The sequence below is a fragment of the Vulpes vulpes genome, chromosome 5, assembly GCF_048418805.1.
Source record: "Vulpes vulpes isolate BD-2025 chromosome 5, VulVul3, whole genome shotgun sequence".
NCBI classification, from domain to species: domain Eukaryota; kingdom Metazoa; phylum Chordata; class Mammalia; order Carnivora; family Canidae; genus Vulpes; species Vulpes vulpes.
In genome coordinates, this window is record NC_132784.1 from 111,302,364 (window position 1) to 111,319,601 (window position 17,238).

Sequence of the window (17,238 nt, forward strand, 5' to 3'; positions counted from 1 at the left end):
CCTAAAATACCAAAGTTATAGATATTCCAACTTTTCAGTGGAATGTATATATTTTAAAAGGAAAAAAGTTGACAAATTTCAACACTGACAATTGGAATGACCATAGAAAATAGGATATCAGTTGTATGACCTTAAGCACATCACACTTCTATATAACTTACTAGGCCCAGCTCACCATTATTCAACACGGTTTAAGTAAAAGAGTACACATGAAAAAAAGACCTTGCAGATTGTCAAATGTTAGGCAAATGTATAAAAATTATTCAGGGAAGTTAGACTGGACAAAACAAATCTGAAGAGGGACCCAGAAGGATGCATAATCACAACTTCCAAGTAAATAAAGTAGAAACAGGACTATGAGAAACTTGGCTTGGATATTAATGAGGCTGAATGTTTTTCTACACACACACACACACACATGCATGTGTGTAAACAGTAACAGAAGAGAAGGAACAGCATTATCAGAAATTTTAGCTAGGTACCAATTGTACATCTGATAATTTTTTTAAAAAACACAGATGCCTGCACTCTCCCCAAACCCAGTGAATCAAAACCTTCAAGGAAGATGTTTGAGTTGAGATTCAATGTATTAGGAAGAGTTTCCTAGGGAGGCTCCAAAATCCTCGTTTCAAACATGAGAAAATGGACTTAGCTTATTCTTTTCTGACTCCCTTCAGCAACAAGCTTCTCCAATCCCAGGCTTCTTAGTGGTCTCAGTTAATGCTCTAAGCATTTACAAGTTCTTATGGTTTGCCTTTTTCTCCTGGGGTGACAGTGGCTTAGGCAAGTGTAGCACAGGTTCTTATCCTATGACTGTTCTGCACTTCCTTACCTTCTCCAGCATTTTCTGCCAGAACTGCCTCCAGAGGATGATGACAATGATGGCCAGGAGAATAAAGATGATGGCCACCAAGCAGCCAATCAGGATCCGGGTGTTGCTGTCATCGACTTTAAGCATTGGATCTGTGACCAAGAAGAGAGAGATGGAGAACATCACCATCTCATGGGACAAGGAAAAGCATGAGAGACTGGACCAGAGACAGAGGTAGAACTTTTTCCTTCAGGATAATTCTACAAGATGCCACTTTAACACTTCTGCTTAGTTTCAGTCTTGCTAGTCTTGTATGACTTTGCTCCTCCAACGTACAGTCCTCCTCCTTGGGGCCGTAGCCTCAGCCTCCTCCTCATGTATCAGACTGGATAATGGAGAAGTTTTCAATTCATCCTCAAATTTTGTTCCTTTATTACCACAGCCTAGATAGATCTACTGGCCCACAGTCATACCTCTTGAAAAATAGGTGAAGAGTCCCCCTTGGAGACACTTGATCATATGTGTTTCCCAGATTGCCGGCTCATATGACCAGTGATCATCTAAAGCACTGGATACATTTTTGCATGTATCTCCAATTAGAGAGACCACCATTTTGTTTAATGGACTTCCATCCATTGAGATCCCCTAGAAATGTCCCTTTCCTTGTTTTTGTTCTGAGATACCCAAACTTTCATGAAGCAATTGAAACAACTCCAGACTGTGCTTTAACTGAAGAATAAAATGAACTAGTGAGGAGAGTGAGTTTGGACCCTTTACTTTGGATTCTATCTTTCCAGAACTACCCTTCATCCAAAGCCACCTGGTATAAAGCCTCCTATGCAGACAGTCGGGTCCTTGCAAATCTCTACCCTTCTTCATCTTTTAGAAGCCCCCTTCAACTTTAACTTTTATAACTAGAAATCACACATACCATAGGTTGTGGGTGCCACAGGTGAGGTGGGCAGGGCTCCAGAGTTGTTATACATTGCAGCATCTGTTACAAAATAAGTGTGAGTCAGAGCTGGGGAGAATACAGCTAAGTAGTGGTTTTTCTGGAGGCAGATCGTGACCTAGCACATTGTGAAATCAATTTAGCAAGTTGTCATCAGCCTTTCTTAAAAAGGAACTCATATAATATTCTAAATTTTAAAAAATCATCATTCATCTGGTCAGTAAGAGCAACTCTTCTTTTGGAAAATGTTTGTTTCAACGATACTAGGTGTCATGGTACAAAGAAGTTTACAAAACAGTGGCTCAGAGGGCTGTGACCACACATTATCATAAAGCATGCATAGGAAGTTAGACCCAAATTCAGCAAAATGTAGAGAGAACATGATGGGTAAGTGGTCATGGAACAGACATAGTGCTAAGCGGCTCTCCAAGGAAATTAAGTTGTTTTCACTATGCTCATTGACCTAGCCCTTTAATTTATAATCAAACCTCATCCTTATAGGTAAATTATTGATACCGGAGTGTCCTTTACTGTGATGTATAAGCTTCTAAAACTAGCCCCCCAGAGTGTATTTGCTAGATTGATGTTGGCAACTCATTTTCCCCTCTGATTTGTCTAAGGAAGGAAGTCAAGAATTAGAATATGCATTTCCCTTCAACCGGCATGCTCTCCATAAGTCCTAATTTTTCTTCTTCTTAGCATTATTATGCAAATTGGGAGGTATCTGGCATCTACATATATTTTTCTGCATTGGGTCCTCAAGCTCCAATGGAAATGAATGTTATCATGACATTGGATTATAAAACTCAAGAGATCCCAGGAGTCAAAAACTAGCCCATTGCTGCAATTGGGTATAACAAGGTAAGTGGACTAATTACTCTGCCAAGAGAATAGAATCCCTGAGGATGGATGAGAATCTATGGTCTCATTGTTAACACAATGTAATGACACTGTTTTTAAACATCTAAACTTTTGTTCTTTCTTTTTTTAAGATTTAATTTATTTATTCATGAGAGACAGAGAAAGAGAGGCACAGACAGAGGCAGAGGGAGAAGCAGGCTCCATTCCATGCAGGGAGCCTGACGTGGGATTCAATCCTGGGTCCCCAGGACCACACCCTGGGATGAAGGCAGCGCTAAACTGCTGAGCCACCCGGACTGTTCTAAATTTCTGCTCTTAGTAAATACTTCATGTAAAATAATCAATCTATTTATTCTTAAATTAAGTCTTTATAAAAGAAGGCATCAAGGCACCAAACTTGTTTTTTTTCAAACAGATGTTCTATTTCCTTATCAGCACATCTTAATGAGCAAACTGTCTTGAAATTTTTTCCTTTAAAACTTAAATCAGGGGTGCCTGGGTGGCTCAGTCAGTTAAGGGTCCGACTCTTGATTTTGGCTCAAGTCATGATCTCAGTCATGAGATCCTCAGTCATGGGGTGGAGTCCCATGTTGGGCTCTGCACTCAGCATGGAGCCTGTTTGTCCCTCTCCCTCTACTCATCCTCCTGCTCTCTCTCTCTCTCTCTCTCTCTCTCTCTCTCTTTTTCTCAAATAAATAAATATATAAATTTTTAAAATCTTAAAATAAATAAACAAAAATTTTTAAGAAATAAAAGTTAAATCAGAAAGCATGGGTTCTTCTACTTTATCTTCACATTAGTCTCTCTTCCTCTCTTCTGTTATTTTTCACCTAAACTTTTCTACCAGTCCAGTGCAAGGCTCACTCTTTTGACACTGTTATGAACCCACTCTCTACTGACCTCTCTCCTGACTGCTAATTGTTGGTATCAGTTTTTTTATTTTTTGAGCATCTTTAGAAAAATCAATGTGTGGGTTTTGTACCTCATCTCAATGGTGGTGGTATAGACAATGTCCTAAATGCCTTTTAACTTTTCAAGATTCAGCACAATCCCTACTACCCGGTTTGTGGTCTCTAAGCACCATTCTCCAATAAAAGGAACCAGGACTGCTTAAGGAAATGGTTGGCTCCATATCTGGAACACCAATGTTTAAAAAGAGCTTGCATACTTTTGTTCTTCCAGAAAATAAGATATTTATCAAAGGCTTATAAGGTCAGATACAAAGAACACAGAGCCAGCCTAAAGGTGTATGCTCTGGTCAAATGTAAGACAATTTGAGCATCAGAAAGAATTAATTACAACTGATTAAACATACTGAAATTATTTTTAAAAAGCAATGAATGCATGATGATACTAAAAACCAAAACATTATTGAAGGTTGCTAGGGGCATCAACTCTGAAAATTGATTAAGAGAAAAAATTAATCATGTTTCCTGCCCTTTCAATGTGAACCATATCTCAGGGTAAGCAAGTGCATGAGGAACAGTTCTACTAGTCAGAAGAAATTGAGCTAATAAATGCAGAAAGAATGCAAAAACTAAAAAATCACCATTTAACAATCCCTAATGAAATAAATAATTCAAGCAGTGGTCACCAGTGGAGATAACTTGAGCCCAGAAATCAATCTTAGCATTACTTAAGGTGAGAGAATCTAACATTACATCCTCATGATGAGGTTCAACATAAAGGACACAGCACTATCTATGAAAATTCTTGACAAAAATAAATATTGAACTTGAATCAAATCAGCCTGTAGATATAACCACGAGTCTACAGAAATGACAAAAGATATATGCTCTAAAAAATGGCATCACAGAAAGCAATCAGCCAAACCAGAATGGATTTTTTTTAAAAGGACTGTTTTATATTAAGAGAGACACTTAGGAATATCATAAAGGAAATCTCCCAAGAGGACCTTATTTGGATCTGAATTTGATCAAGCCAACTGTAGTAGTAGTATTAGACAATCAGGGATACCTGAATGTGGACAACCTATTAGCTAATGTTAAAGGATTACTTATTAACAAATGTTGTTAGATGCCATAATGCTTTATGCGTATGAGGCATGATGTTTATAAAGATAATGCTGGGATCTCTGGGTGCCGCAGTGGTTTGGCGCCTGCCTTTGGCCCAGGGCATGATCCTGGAAACCCAGGATCGAATCCCACGTCAGGCTCCCAGTGCATGGAGCCTGCTTCTCCCTCTGCCTATGTCTCTGCCTCTCTCTCTCTCTTTCTCTCTGTGACTATCATAAAAAAAAAAAAAAAAAGATAATGCTATTTTCTTAGATGTGGTCTCACATTTTTAGTAATGAAATCAAATAATGTCTCAAATTTATTTAAAATTCTACAGTGGAGGGGGTCCCTGGGTGGAGCAGCGGTTTGGCGCCTGCCTTTGGCCCAGGGCGCGATCCTGGAGACCCAGGATCGAATCCCACATCAGGCTCCCGGTGCATGGAGCCTGCTTCTCCCTCTGCCTATGTCTCTGCCTCTCTCTCTCTCTCTGTGACTATCATAAATAAAAAAAAATAAAATAAAAAAATAAAATAAATAAAATAAAATTCTACAGTGGAAAGGGAGAAATGGATAAAACAAGATTGGCAAAACCAGTGGTTAGTAAGGCAGTGACTGATGTGGGGTCTTTACTTTTGTGTATTTAGAATTTTTTCTTAAGATTTTATTTATTCATAAGAGACACACAGAGAGGCAGAGACACAGGCAAAGGGAGAAGCAGGCTCCATGCAGGAAGCCCAATGTGGGACTCGATCCCAGAACCCCAGGATCACTGACCTGAGCCAAAGGCAGATGCTCAACCAAAGAGCCAACGAGGTGCTCCTATTTAGAAATTTTCACTTAAATATTTTAATAGTGTGCTTACCTTTAACTGGCTTCATTTATATAGCTTTAGCTCATTGTATTATCATGTTTTAGTCCTTTATTTATGTGCCTTTTACAAAAATACATAGAACCCAGTAAGTATTCTAGTCTTATGGAAGATTCCTCTATGCATCTGCGAGAAGCCGCCCTGCAACCCTTTTCCTTAGAGACCCACCAGTGACCAGCTCCAGCCTGCCCCTTCCTCCTGTTCCCCCATTTCCACAGGAGGCCCCCTCAGCTCCCAACCTGATTGGAAAGTGATTTCACTGAACATCATCCAGGTGTCTGCAAAATGGTATTGGCACTTGATGGCACTGGCCATGCGGTGGTGGAGGGGCACTGTGACGAAGCGGGCACTGGGGTTGACATCGTCCAGGACGAGGGGGAAGGACACGGCGTTAGGTTCCCACTCGTTGGCCTCAGAGCGGAAGTAGCACTGCACCTCCTTAAAAATCTTCACACCTTTAGCAAACATGTTGTTGCAATGGACCTGGCAGAGAAAGAGGCATGTGAGTGACAGGCTGACAGCAGTAAGTGGCGCAGGGAGCAGTGCAACCTAACCCCTGACGTCCTAGACCTGCCCATTTATCTGAGCACCGCCCTTGGTGAGAAGTCTCTCTGTAGTCTTTCAGACTTGCTCTTCCAAGAACTTGAAGAGTGGCAGGGATACATTGGTCTGGCCCTCCAGAACCAAGGTGGCTCCCCTGGTCACCTGTCTACACCTGTAAGCCCCGGGCCACCTCATTTCCTGTCACCTCATCTGTGAAATGAGGGCTGGACCAGCATCCTTTCGGGGCCTTCCTTGCCCTTAACACTCCCAGGTGTCTAACCCTCTCCAACAGGCTTGCCATGCACCCAGAAGCAGGCTGTTCTGAACTGAGGTAAGGGGGAGTCCTCTCTCCTGCTCCCTCCTAGGTGCATTCTAAAGCCAGTCCACTCCTTCCAACAGGGTTAGCTGAGAAATCTGAAACAGTACACATTCCAAAACAATTTCATCTTTCTCTTTAGGAATCTCATTTCAAGGGCCACATATTGGCATTTTTCAGCCAGAGACACACTATCTTCATTTAAGTTCAGTTAAGGTGAAGCCATTCTGATGTGGGCATGAAATCTTCCCCACGGATATTTTCTGAGATGAGAAAAGAAGGTCTTTCAGAAAGAAGCTTGCATCCTCTTGCCTGCTGCCATGACTCTTTCACCAGGATATTTGTATGGGTTTTAAAAGGGTCATCGGAAACAAAGATCCCACAACAGTTCCTCTGGAGCACCTTGCTGCATTTAACATCCCTCAGAAATGGAATATGCATATTTGTAACTAGGTCAGGTCCCTCGTGGTAGTTCACTGACATTTCCTCTGGCTTAGTCGTACGTGGAAAATGGAGCTTTGTGGATCACTATCCCCTGAACTAAAAGACTGCACAGGTTGGAAAAGCATCTTTGCCATTCTGGGAATATATTTGCTATTTTCATTTTAATGTCTTGCTTAGGGCCTGAGTTGTAACCCTCCGACTGTCTTTGGTACCCTCCTCTGCTCTCTGGATGGGAAATACAGGAGGACCACCGTTCAGAATTTATTTTTAAATGAAGAAGCAGCAGCAATGATCACAGCAATTTTATGGTTGAAGAAATGAGCAGAGAAAAAAAAAAAAAAAGAAATGAGCAGAGAAATGAGCAGTCAACAACAGGATGGAGTCTAGAACTCTAGACTCCTAGTCCAGTGCTCTTGCCAATACCATGCCACACAGAAATGGAGCAAGTTGCTTTAACTTCTCCATTTGGATTTTCCTGTAAACGTTTTAATGGTGAAAACATCTGTTAGTACCTTCTTTCTTTGGGATGAGTTAACTGTTCCAGTTTATTGAGCACAAGTCAATGGAGCAAGGCTAGAAAAAAATCCAAAAAATACCATCTACAGCTTCACTAGATTCTTTAGTTTGTTTGTTTTTTTTTTAAATCTGCAAAGTGTTGGATAGGTAGCCTGTGGGGGAGGTAATAATCTCTCCTCCAGATGTTTTGAGAATTCTCCTGGAATGCAAATAAATAGTATAGAATTTCATTCCCCTCTGGGCTTACATATTTATTTAATAAATGCAAAACATTTTAAAAGTACATGAATATACTTCAGTAGGCTATTTTGACTATATTTAAGGACTGAGGGGAATGGCAATAATTTGCCTAGAAACCAATAACTACTCTCTAAAAGATGTTAGTGACCCAAAAGTCATCTTTTACATTTTATTTGTCTCAGAAAAATTAAAATATGCTAGAGACCTGTTTGGCCTTGAGAGGCCTGAGCCTGAGATAGCTTCTTCGAAGTTTCTGGCACCTGCTTACTGTAGATCATGCTTTTGAATAATTCTGACCTGTGATAAACTAATTAAACCGGAGCTATGGGGGACTCAGGAAGATCTAAGTCTATTGACTAAATAGTACAATTTTGTGGAGACTTTAACATACATTTTATTATTTGTGAGACTAAAAGTTATCCCAATGGTATATTTCTGTGAATCAACAGACATGTTCATAGGTGCATGTGGCTATCTCATTATTCAGCAAAACAAATAAATTTTCCCTGGAGGTACATATTTTTGCCACTATGCATATTCTCTTCCTCCCTCCAGAAAACCTTGTGAAGAAGAGTGTGTTATACACAACTGCACGTACTTATGTTTTACAACTGCCAAGGAGCCAGCCTTGAACAATATACAAGTAGATGGGCATGTGTTGATCCTTCTGTTCTCATCTTAAATATTTGTTCATTTAACTGATAGCTATTAGTCCAGTTAGGAGATATTACCACATTAACATGTGAGGGTGATATAATAGACATGGATTTCCTCTTTGACTCCAGGTTTGTGCCAAGAATAACAAATTTTGATTCACTAGGGACCCTTAATGATAACACAGATTTCCTTCTGCTGGATCTTCAACTCATCCTACATATCTCCTTTTGCAAATAGGTAGTGCCTCTCCCCACAGGAATTTCACAACCATGTGCCTCTCCCCACACTGAATTGCAAATCATCCCAAGGGGACTGAAATAGAGGCAGCAACACCAGGTTGTTGGCCATTAATATTCTGTACTCAACTATTAATAGGGAAATAATATTATTATAATATTATAATATTAATATAATATTATTATAATGATATTAACTATTAATAGGGAAACTGACAGATAAATGAGGATCCATGTGTGAGGTCAAATGCACTTGTCCACTTTCTTGGGCCTCTTATTAGAGTCCTCTTATGCTCCTCAACAAACCAGTAAAAATTATATGTGAACCACAAAAACTTCAGGGGTCTCCCTTACATTCAACAAAAAGACTTTGTACTTTTAAGCCCCAGTTTTCCTCAAGCTTAGAGTTCAGTTTGGGGGAGCTCAAAATCTAGTAGGATGACCAGACAGATGTGCTGTTGCAACAGATAAGGGAACAAAGAACTCTGGAAACAGAAGAGTACAGAGCCTTCTATTATGATTTCTCAGTGCTGCAGGGGTTAAAGAGACAGGGTAGGGGTGGAAAGTTATTCCAAAGACAAAATACAAAATATTCATGTCTTCCATTTAGAATTAGAGTTGCAACAAGCCAGCCTTATTGATAAAAGTATGTCTTGTCCCTGGGGCACATGGGGCAGGGCCATAAAATGATTTCCATGGGCTCTTGTTACTTTTGCTCTTGTGAGCCCCTCCATCCACTAAAAAAAATAAATAAAACTGTATTTTAAAATTGTGTTGTTAAACAGATGAAAATAATTTTTGACCCTAAAAGTTCTTTTTCCCCACTGACATTAAAAGAAGTTAAAGTTAAAACATTTCCAGGGGCCTTAAAAAGTCCTGTGAGCTCTAGACCCACTGTGCCTAATGGTATGTAGGCTCTGATGTTGGAACAACAGAAAACATTGAGAAACAGTGACCTAGTCTAACCCCCTTATTTACAAAGGAAGCAAGAAGCCAAGAGATGAAGTGACTTGGAAACACATGTGGCTCATTAGTAGCAGAATACCGATTTGAATCCAGTTCTGCTGGCACCACCCAGGGTTCTTTCTAGTGTGCCTTTTCACTACACCATCATTTTGGATTCCTTGGATACATTCCACTGCACCTAACTCCACTGACCTTCATGGTTGTGAAATTCCTGATGCGGTCAAATTCAAACATGATCTCGATGTAACCACTGGGGGCACTTTCATTCCTCCAGCCCACGTAGTCATAGCCCGGCCACACGTGGTATTCGTGAGTCTGAGTGAAGTCATCCAGGCCAGACACCCCATCTGTCAGCTGGCCCAACCCTTCAGTCATGCTGCTCAGGCCAGAGGAAAAGAAGGGAAAGGGAGAGAGAAATCTAGAATTAATTGCACATTTGAGGAAGAGCTTTTATACCCAGCTTCTTCACCCCAGGGTTTTCTAAGAGTTGATTATCTTGAAGGTTGAAGGATTATGAAAAATCCAGTATATTTTATAGTATTGATGCATTTATCCTGCATCAATGGAGAACAAAGAATTTCATACAAATGAATTTTACAAATTACTTAATTGCTTACTCCTTCAGCAGCAAAGCTTTTGAACAATATTTTATCAGGTTATAAGAAAAGCATTCTATAACCTATTGTATCCTTACCTATTCTTGGAAACTGAATATAATATGCTTTTCAATAATAATTCAATGTTATCAAATTCATTTGATTAATTAATCTATTAATGAGTAAATGAATGAATGGATGGATGAATGCATACAATGAACACTACAGTAGATAGTAGCACTTGACTATCACTCAATAAATAGTCCCAGAGCTGGTTGGAAATTTTTCTGACTCTTCTTTGACTTAATGTTGTCATTTTTCAGTGAATCAATTCCAGAGAAGCCAGTCATGCACTCCTCTACCCCACATCCAACCACCCAATTTGATCCCAAACTAAAGGGGGGAAAGTAATCAATGCCAAATTTAAATACTAATTTATTTCTAATTTTAATTAAATTTGCAGAATACTAGAGTCATGAAATAAAATGCATGAATTACATGAGGGTCTCAGGCATTGGATTTAGTCTTGCTTTCTAGCTTGGTGGGCTTTCCATTTCTGATTGTAAGGCTTTGCTTGATTAGTATATAGAACAATTGTGTATTTATGTTAATTTGGCTATTTCTTATTGGCTTTCTCTTTTTATTTTACCTTCTTTTTATGGAAGGACAGAGCAAGAACTCATCAACTGGGACTCCTCTCTCTCAAACTCTGCATTTCAAGCTCTAAATGATAGTCAGGAGTCTCCCAAATGAAAATATTGGGATACTCACCCTCAAGCAAAAATACATGTGCCCCTTTAGGTTACATAAAAGTTGTGAATTCACAAAAAATAATTGCGTGATTATGCCAGCCTTATAGATACATTTTTTTATTTATTTGTTCATTGAAAAATGTTTGGCAAATTATAAAATTTGACTGGCCTTATCCACAGTGACCAGAGCCTGGATCTCCCTTCCAAGGATTTGTCATCTTTTTCTTCTCTCTACAGATCAGAAGGCTAGGAGAACATAAGTTTACTTGCAATAAGTATATTTCCCATTGTCCCCAGAATTATAAATCCCCATGAAACTTATGAAAGCAACACAAATGAAAAATTAATTTCTTTTAATCAAAATTAAATCAAATGGGGATGGGTAAGGAAAGAAACTTTCCTGGTTTACTTAATCTTCTTTAGAATTGTTAGAAATCACTACAACAAGCATGTACTACCTCTATAATTTTTTTAGTTAAAAAAAGATAACTTTTGCTACTAAAACTATCTAATCCTGAGATTCTGAATTAGGGAGCTTATACCTCATCACTCAGGCACACTCCATAGTGATAACCTCACTACCTCAGCTATAAATGGGAGATGATTGTGTGATCTTCTCTCTGTTACTAGTTACCTGCCTTATTTATCCATTTGAATCCCCTGCTAGTCCCTTAAATTTATAACCCAACTGAAACCCATCACTATCCCTTTCTTAACTAAATCTTTCCCCTTAAGTTTCTCATTTCTGCCCATTATATTTTTCTCATATTCAGTGGCTCAAAGTGCCTGGCACAACATGAGCACCAAAATTTTTTTGTTAGTGAATAAATGCCATCCCCAAGGTTTCATCTACCTCTTTTCCTCGCCCGACTGTCTCTCCTCTATATCCAATCAGATTGCAAATGACCCCTACGTGAATGTCTCCTCCTCTTGTTCCCACAGTCACCATTTTAGCCTTGGTCCTTCCTTCTTCTCATCTGACAGAATTTGTGATTAGAAAATGTCCCTTGTCACCTCCTCTTTTCACTCAAATCTAACCTTTGCAAGCCTCTTGATTAATCTGTCTAAAGCACAGTTCCAATCATGTCCTTCCTCAGCTTTCAAAATCTTCAAAGATTTGTTCTGTTGGTGATTATGTTGATGATGAAAAGAAAACTCCTCCTCCCCTTCTTCCTCCTGGCCCTAACATTCAAGTACCTCCAAAATAGGACATCATCTGCTCAATCATGCTTCTCATCTACTCTTTTGCTACCTAAGTATGGCTGGTGGTTAGACTATTGATCTTTTTTTTCTAAAGATTTAATTTATTTGTTCATGAGACACACACACACACACACACACAGAGAGAGAGATTGAGAGGGAGAGACACAGACAGAGAGAGAAGCAGGCTCCATACAGGGAGCCTGATGTGGGACTCGATCCCAGGTCTCCAGGATCAGGGCTGAAGGCAGCGCTAAACTGCTTAGCCACCCGGGCTGCCCTAAACTATTGATCTTTAGCAGATATTCCCCTGAACCTTACAGTGTGTTTCTTCTGTCTTGCGATTCACTCTGCCTCAAATAGAATTTCAAGATTCTTTACCTGTGAAAGTTCCACCCTTCCTTGGGGCCCACTTGAGATTTCATTTATTCCATCATGTCTTTGCCAGTTTTCCAAATCAGATAAAAACTTACATGTATTTTTCACTTTACCTTTACAAAATGCTTTTCTCATACATTTTTTTTTATCACTTTAAGCAAACATAAGCAACTTTTATGGCATGCAGCCAAGTGTTTTCACTCCCAGTGCTATGCTTTCCTACCATAGCTTACTCGTTCCTTTGAACCCCAGCATACTCATAAGATGTCTCTTAATCCTATGTTTGTATCACAGTGATTTATATCCTGGTTTAGTTCCCATTCCTAACTGTGAGCTTCTTAAAGGTAGGATCAAGGACTTTCTTATATTTTTGAGTACCTGCCAAGTCTGTCCAAATTCCTTGTAGGTAGTAACAGTGGATTAGCAAAGATTTATTGACCTAAACTGAATTCAATTGATCTCTGATTTCCTCTATGCCTTGAGTAAATGTCAGTTGGAGTGTGGCTGAATAAAAGGATGCCCAGACAGTTTAAGTGAATGGGGAAGAACAGTGACTAAGCAGATGGAAAGGAAGTAGCTAGAAATTGAATATTGGAGGAGTCAGGTCTTCACTCTCAGGGAGTGGTATCTGGGGGGCTTTATTCTTCACACCTAAAACAATAGAAGTGCTCTAATCTCTCACTCTCCTTCCTGAGACTAATTTCTCTCTCAACCACTAGAAACCTCCAACATCTAGTCTGGACCTAACCTCTCTCCCAGGCTCAATCTTTGCAGACAAAGACCAAGTTAAGAGAGAGAAAAGTGTTGAAGTGGACTAGAAGAAGAATGGCAAGGCTCAGAGTGAGGTGAGATAAGTGGGAACACTTCTCATCCAACCCTAAATTCCTACCGTGTCCAATCATACTCTTCCACCATGGCCCTCCCTAGGTCCATTTCAGGACTTCCCACTGGTCCTTTCTGCTGGTCCCAGCTTGAGTTTCTGCTACAATCAGGCCATTCTTGTCCTCAGCCCTTTCCTCTGCTCCCTTCTACCTGCCTTTTCTGCTCTAAATCATATCATCCTAGAAACTCTCCTTGTCTCTCATAAGCCTTATGAGTCTCCTTTTCACGACTTCTAAAGCATTTATATGTATGGGGTTCATTCTTCCTGAACTTCATGACTTAGTTTATTTAGTATACTTATAATTTCAATCCTTCTAGTCCTTTGTCTCCATAGTCAGACCATATGTCCTGTTTTAAGGGTCAAAAAAATATGGTTACCATACTTAGAGCTATACCACAATTTCAGCCTTTGTTTTATGTAATTTGCTATTTCTCTGTCTTCCCAAACTAGGATCTAAGTTCCTTGCAGAACTCCATATTTTACTTCATCTAAATTATCTCACAATGCGTAGCACAGGGTCTAAATAAACACCAGTTGGTTGACCTGTTGATTAATTATTAATCCCAAGCCATAATAAAATATTACTCTCTTCTAGTGGCCGCATTCTCATTCTGATGACCAAAGTTTCCAAGAATTTACCTGTACCCAACAGCTCCATCATAGACAGAATCATTCAGATAAATGATGGAGCCTCCAGGGAGTACAAACTGCTGTCCAGCTGGAGCATTGTAAGACACCAAGCCATCTGCCAAAGGAAACACAAATGTGTCAGTGCCTCAGGAAGGAGATACACCTACTGCTCAGACCAATTGTCACAGGGAGTTACATAAGACTGCAAGGATGCAATCGTGTTCAGTGTGTCTGCATAGGACTTAATCTGGGCACAAAAGGAGCACTGCTGAGGAGCACTCCTCAGTGGCAGTCAGTGAAATGAATCAGAATGCATCATTTAGAGTATACAGCACCAAATCTTGGTGGAGAAACAATATCCTTTCTTGACTCTAACCTAGAGGGAATCACGTCACTCCAGAGATTACTAATCCCATACCTCTCCGACCTGTTTGCCTTTATTTTCCAGGGGTTGGGGTTTTTTATAAGGTCTATAAGCTCTCTGTCTCTGGAGACCTACCTAGCCAGACACAGCCATAAAGCTCCACCCGCATGCACACATTCATGGAGTGGTCAGTGACTGGAATGAAGCGGACAAATCTGGCCACGATGGGTGGCTCCAAGTCCTTTAGGAAAATGTCATAGGGGTTACTATTCCCATCCAGCACCTGAGGAAAGAGAAGAGAAAGAGCAGGAAGATGCTATGAGGTTACACTGACTCTTCCTCATCACCCCTTTCATGGACCCTCTCTTTTGAATTGAAGGAGAAGAATGTATCCATCCACTCAGCTGTCTCAGCAGCCTTGATATTCCTCCCAATAGCCCCAGTCCACCCTCCCTCATCCTCGGTCAGACATTTACAAGGGCATGCCAGGTGTGTGGATGCACATACCTACAAGACAGCCTGCGTACTTCCTCTTCTAGCCTAAGTCAAAATATGGTGCTGGACATCTCAGGGTCTAGATGTCTCTTCTTCCTACCTGTTTCCCATGCCGGTTCCGCCAAGAGATCCAGCGAGTGCCATCCCGACTGTAATTGATCTTGTACATGGGGGCAAACTCAATGCCATGGCCCCCGGCATGGCGCCCTTGGGTCCCCACCAGAGTGATAAAGTGCAGGGTGTGCAAGTCAATCTGTAGGAACTCCTTCAGGTCATCGGGTTCCACTGGAATCTCAGGGCACCAGGCTCCATCCCCCTCTTCTGAGTCCAGCCTTGAGACACAGGGTTAGGGAAACAGAGAGAAACCATGAAACTACAGTTGTTTACCAATCCACAGCAAGCAACTGAGGGGAGAGAGCAGGCTGGGTTCCCACTCTAAAAAGACTCTTCTGGTCTTCCTTCAAGCCTTACTGCCATCACCCGTGGTCAGTCCCCTGTCCCTGAGGCACTATGAAACCCAGAGAAACACAACCAGGGCCTAGAGGCTTTCAGATCAGATGTAGTCTTTACTTCTCATCCTGATTTAAAGGTCTCAAGGGAAATGAAACCTTTTCTACCCTATACCCCCCCATGAGTCATTTTACCACCCCCTTCCACATTCAGTCCCAACATAACAAGGGTGGCCACCCCTTGCTTGGATATCAAGTTATAGGAAGGAGGAGGGAGGGATCATAAGATCCCCAGTGTGGGTTATGTAATGCAGTGGAATTTTAACCAACAGGATGGGCATGGCAGCCCAGAAGAAAGCCATGGGAACCCATGATGAGAGTGAGGGGTAGGAGCATGTCAGGGGAGTAGTAAATAATCTGGTTTCATTTTATTACCTCTAAACTAAACTACCAGTGAGGAAAATTGTGAAATAAGTATAAGGTTTATTTTGGGAACCTCTTACCACTTTCCCTCTTCCCTGGAATGTCTCTTTTCTTACAGATGTCACCTACTCGTTGTTCTCTTCCAACCCCACCAACCATCACTCTCATCTTTCACATATGAAGAAATTATGGGGAAGGTTTACTAAGATTGCTTTTCTTATGGGAGATTCCATTTTAACAGAAATCAACACTCACTTTACACTAAAACAATTCGATTCCAGGAGGAGGAGGATTGCGCTCTAACAAGCAGAGTAGTCTTTGACAAGGGTGTTTATTGCTTTAGAAGATCCCTGATATTAGGCCACTAGGAACCCACCATACTCTTTATAGTTGAGGATGGCCCTTCTATGAAGTATCCTTGAGAGAAGGGAAGAAATTATTGGAGGCCTCAGCATATGCTTACAGCCTTGATGCTTTGCACTGTGAGTGATGTTTCAGAGACACCCACTGAGAAGAGGACCGGGTCTCCTAGCTCCCAGTGCCTTAACTTCATCTGCACCTTCTCCTACCACTGTCGCCAGCTTCCTGCAGGTGCTCACAGTGAGAAGGTGAAGTAAAGCAAACCCACTGCATGTCAATGAACCCATCTGTTGTGGCCAGTGTGGGGCAAGGTCTTGTGGTTGGGACAGGGTTGCCAGATGACCATTTAGTACCAAGCCCTGAATTCTCTTCCTAAAAATATACAGAACATGACAGGCCCACTTGATGTCCTTCCCTCATGCCTTCCAGCTCCCACCAAATACTACTCTTCTTCCCCAGTCCCTTGAGTCAGAAAACGTATTCCAACCCAGGACTCAGGCTTTCTTGGGGTATCCATCCTCACCTTCCATATTTGGCAGCTGTGGATTCTGACCACTGACTGGAAGCTGTGATGTCCTCATCTGGAATGTGGCCTCCTGACATGCCCAGAGGATAGCGACATATGGCTGGACCAAGAGAAACCGAAGAAAAAAAGAGAGGAAATACTTTTCTTTTTATTTCCAAAGATCCCCTGCCCCTTGTAGGAATAATGTAATTGATTATTGGACAGGGAAACAGAGGACTAAAATTTTCCAAAGTCTTTCTATGACACCAGTTTGATCACCCTCTCTCAGCTTTTTCACCCTGGCCCTCCCTCCAAACTTATTAGTGTCCAATCCCTTGAGCACTGACCTTCAGCCACACCTATCTTTTGGTCCAAAATCTGACAAATAATGTAACATAATGCACTGTCCTGATTTATCCTTTTATTTGGCAGTAAGCCCATGGCCCATTCCCATTCTCCTATTAGCAAATGTACACTTCTAACCAGTTTCCCAAGTGTGCTGAGTCATCCTCACAGTCAGCAGATATTACCTGTGATCCAAAGCATTCTTTTTTCTAGGTAGCTGATTGCACAAAACTGTGGAACAAAGCCAACAAACTCAATAAAGCCAACAGACCGAACACACAGCTTTGGCCCCCAACAGCACCATGTTTTGGCCACTGGATAAAAATAATAGCCTCTGGAGAGGGACTTCCATCCCCAGCCAAGACAGAGTAAGAGGAGCCAGACTTACTCTCCTGGGTGAAACAATCAAAAAATGGACAAAGTACACAAAACA

At 41.0% G+C, this 17,238-nt stretch overlaps 1 protein-coding gene across 6 annotated transcripts in view; it reads right to left on the reverse strand.

Annotated features, from left to right (window-relative positions):
• DDR2 (discoidin domain receptor tyrosine kinase 2) overlaps positions 1 to 17,238 on the reverse strand; it is a 145,692-nt gene that overhangs the window by 12,990 nt on the left and 115,464 nt on the right. For all 6 annotated transcript variants that reach the window (XR_012001811.1, XM_025991260.2, XM_025991258.2 and 3 more), the window contains 8 exons: positions 16,479 to 16,581; positions 14,824 to 15,055; positions 14,364 to 14,511; positions 13,874 to 13,979; positions 9,618 to 9,801; positions 5,747 to 5,990; positions 1,743 to 1,805; positions 833 to 963 (listed from right to left, as the gene is read on the reverse strand). Coding sequence is in view for 5 of the 6 variants with exons in the window: in XM_025991260.2 (XP_025847045.2) it covers positions 833 to 963; positions 1,743 to 1,805; positions 5,747 to 5,990; positions 9,618 to 9,801; positions 13,874 to 13,979; positions 14,364 to 14,511; positions 14,824 to 15,055; positions 16,479 to 16,581 (1,211 nt within the window). In the remaining variant the exon portion in view is untranslated. The remainder of the gene's footprint in view (positions 1 to 832; positions 964 to 1,742; positions 1,806 to 5,746; positions 5,991 to 9,617; positions 9,802 to 13,873; positions 13,980 to 14,363; positions 14,512 to 14,823; positions 15,056 to 16,478; positions 16,582 to 17,238) is intronic.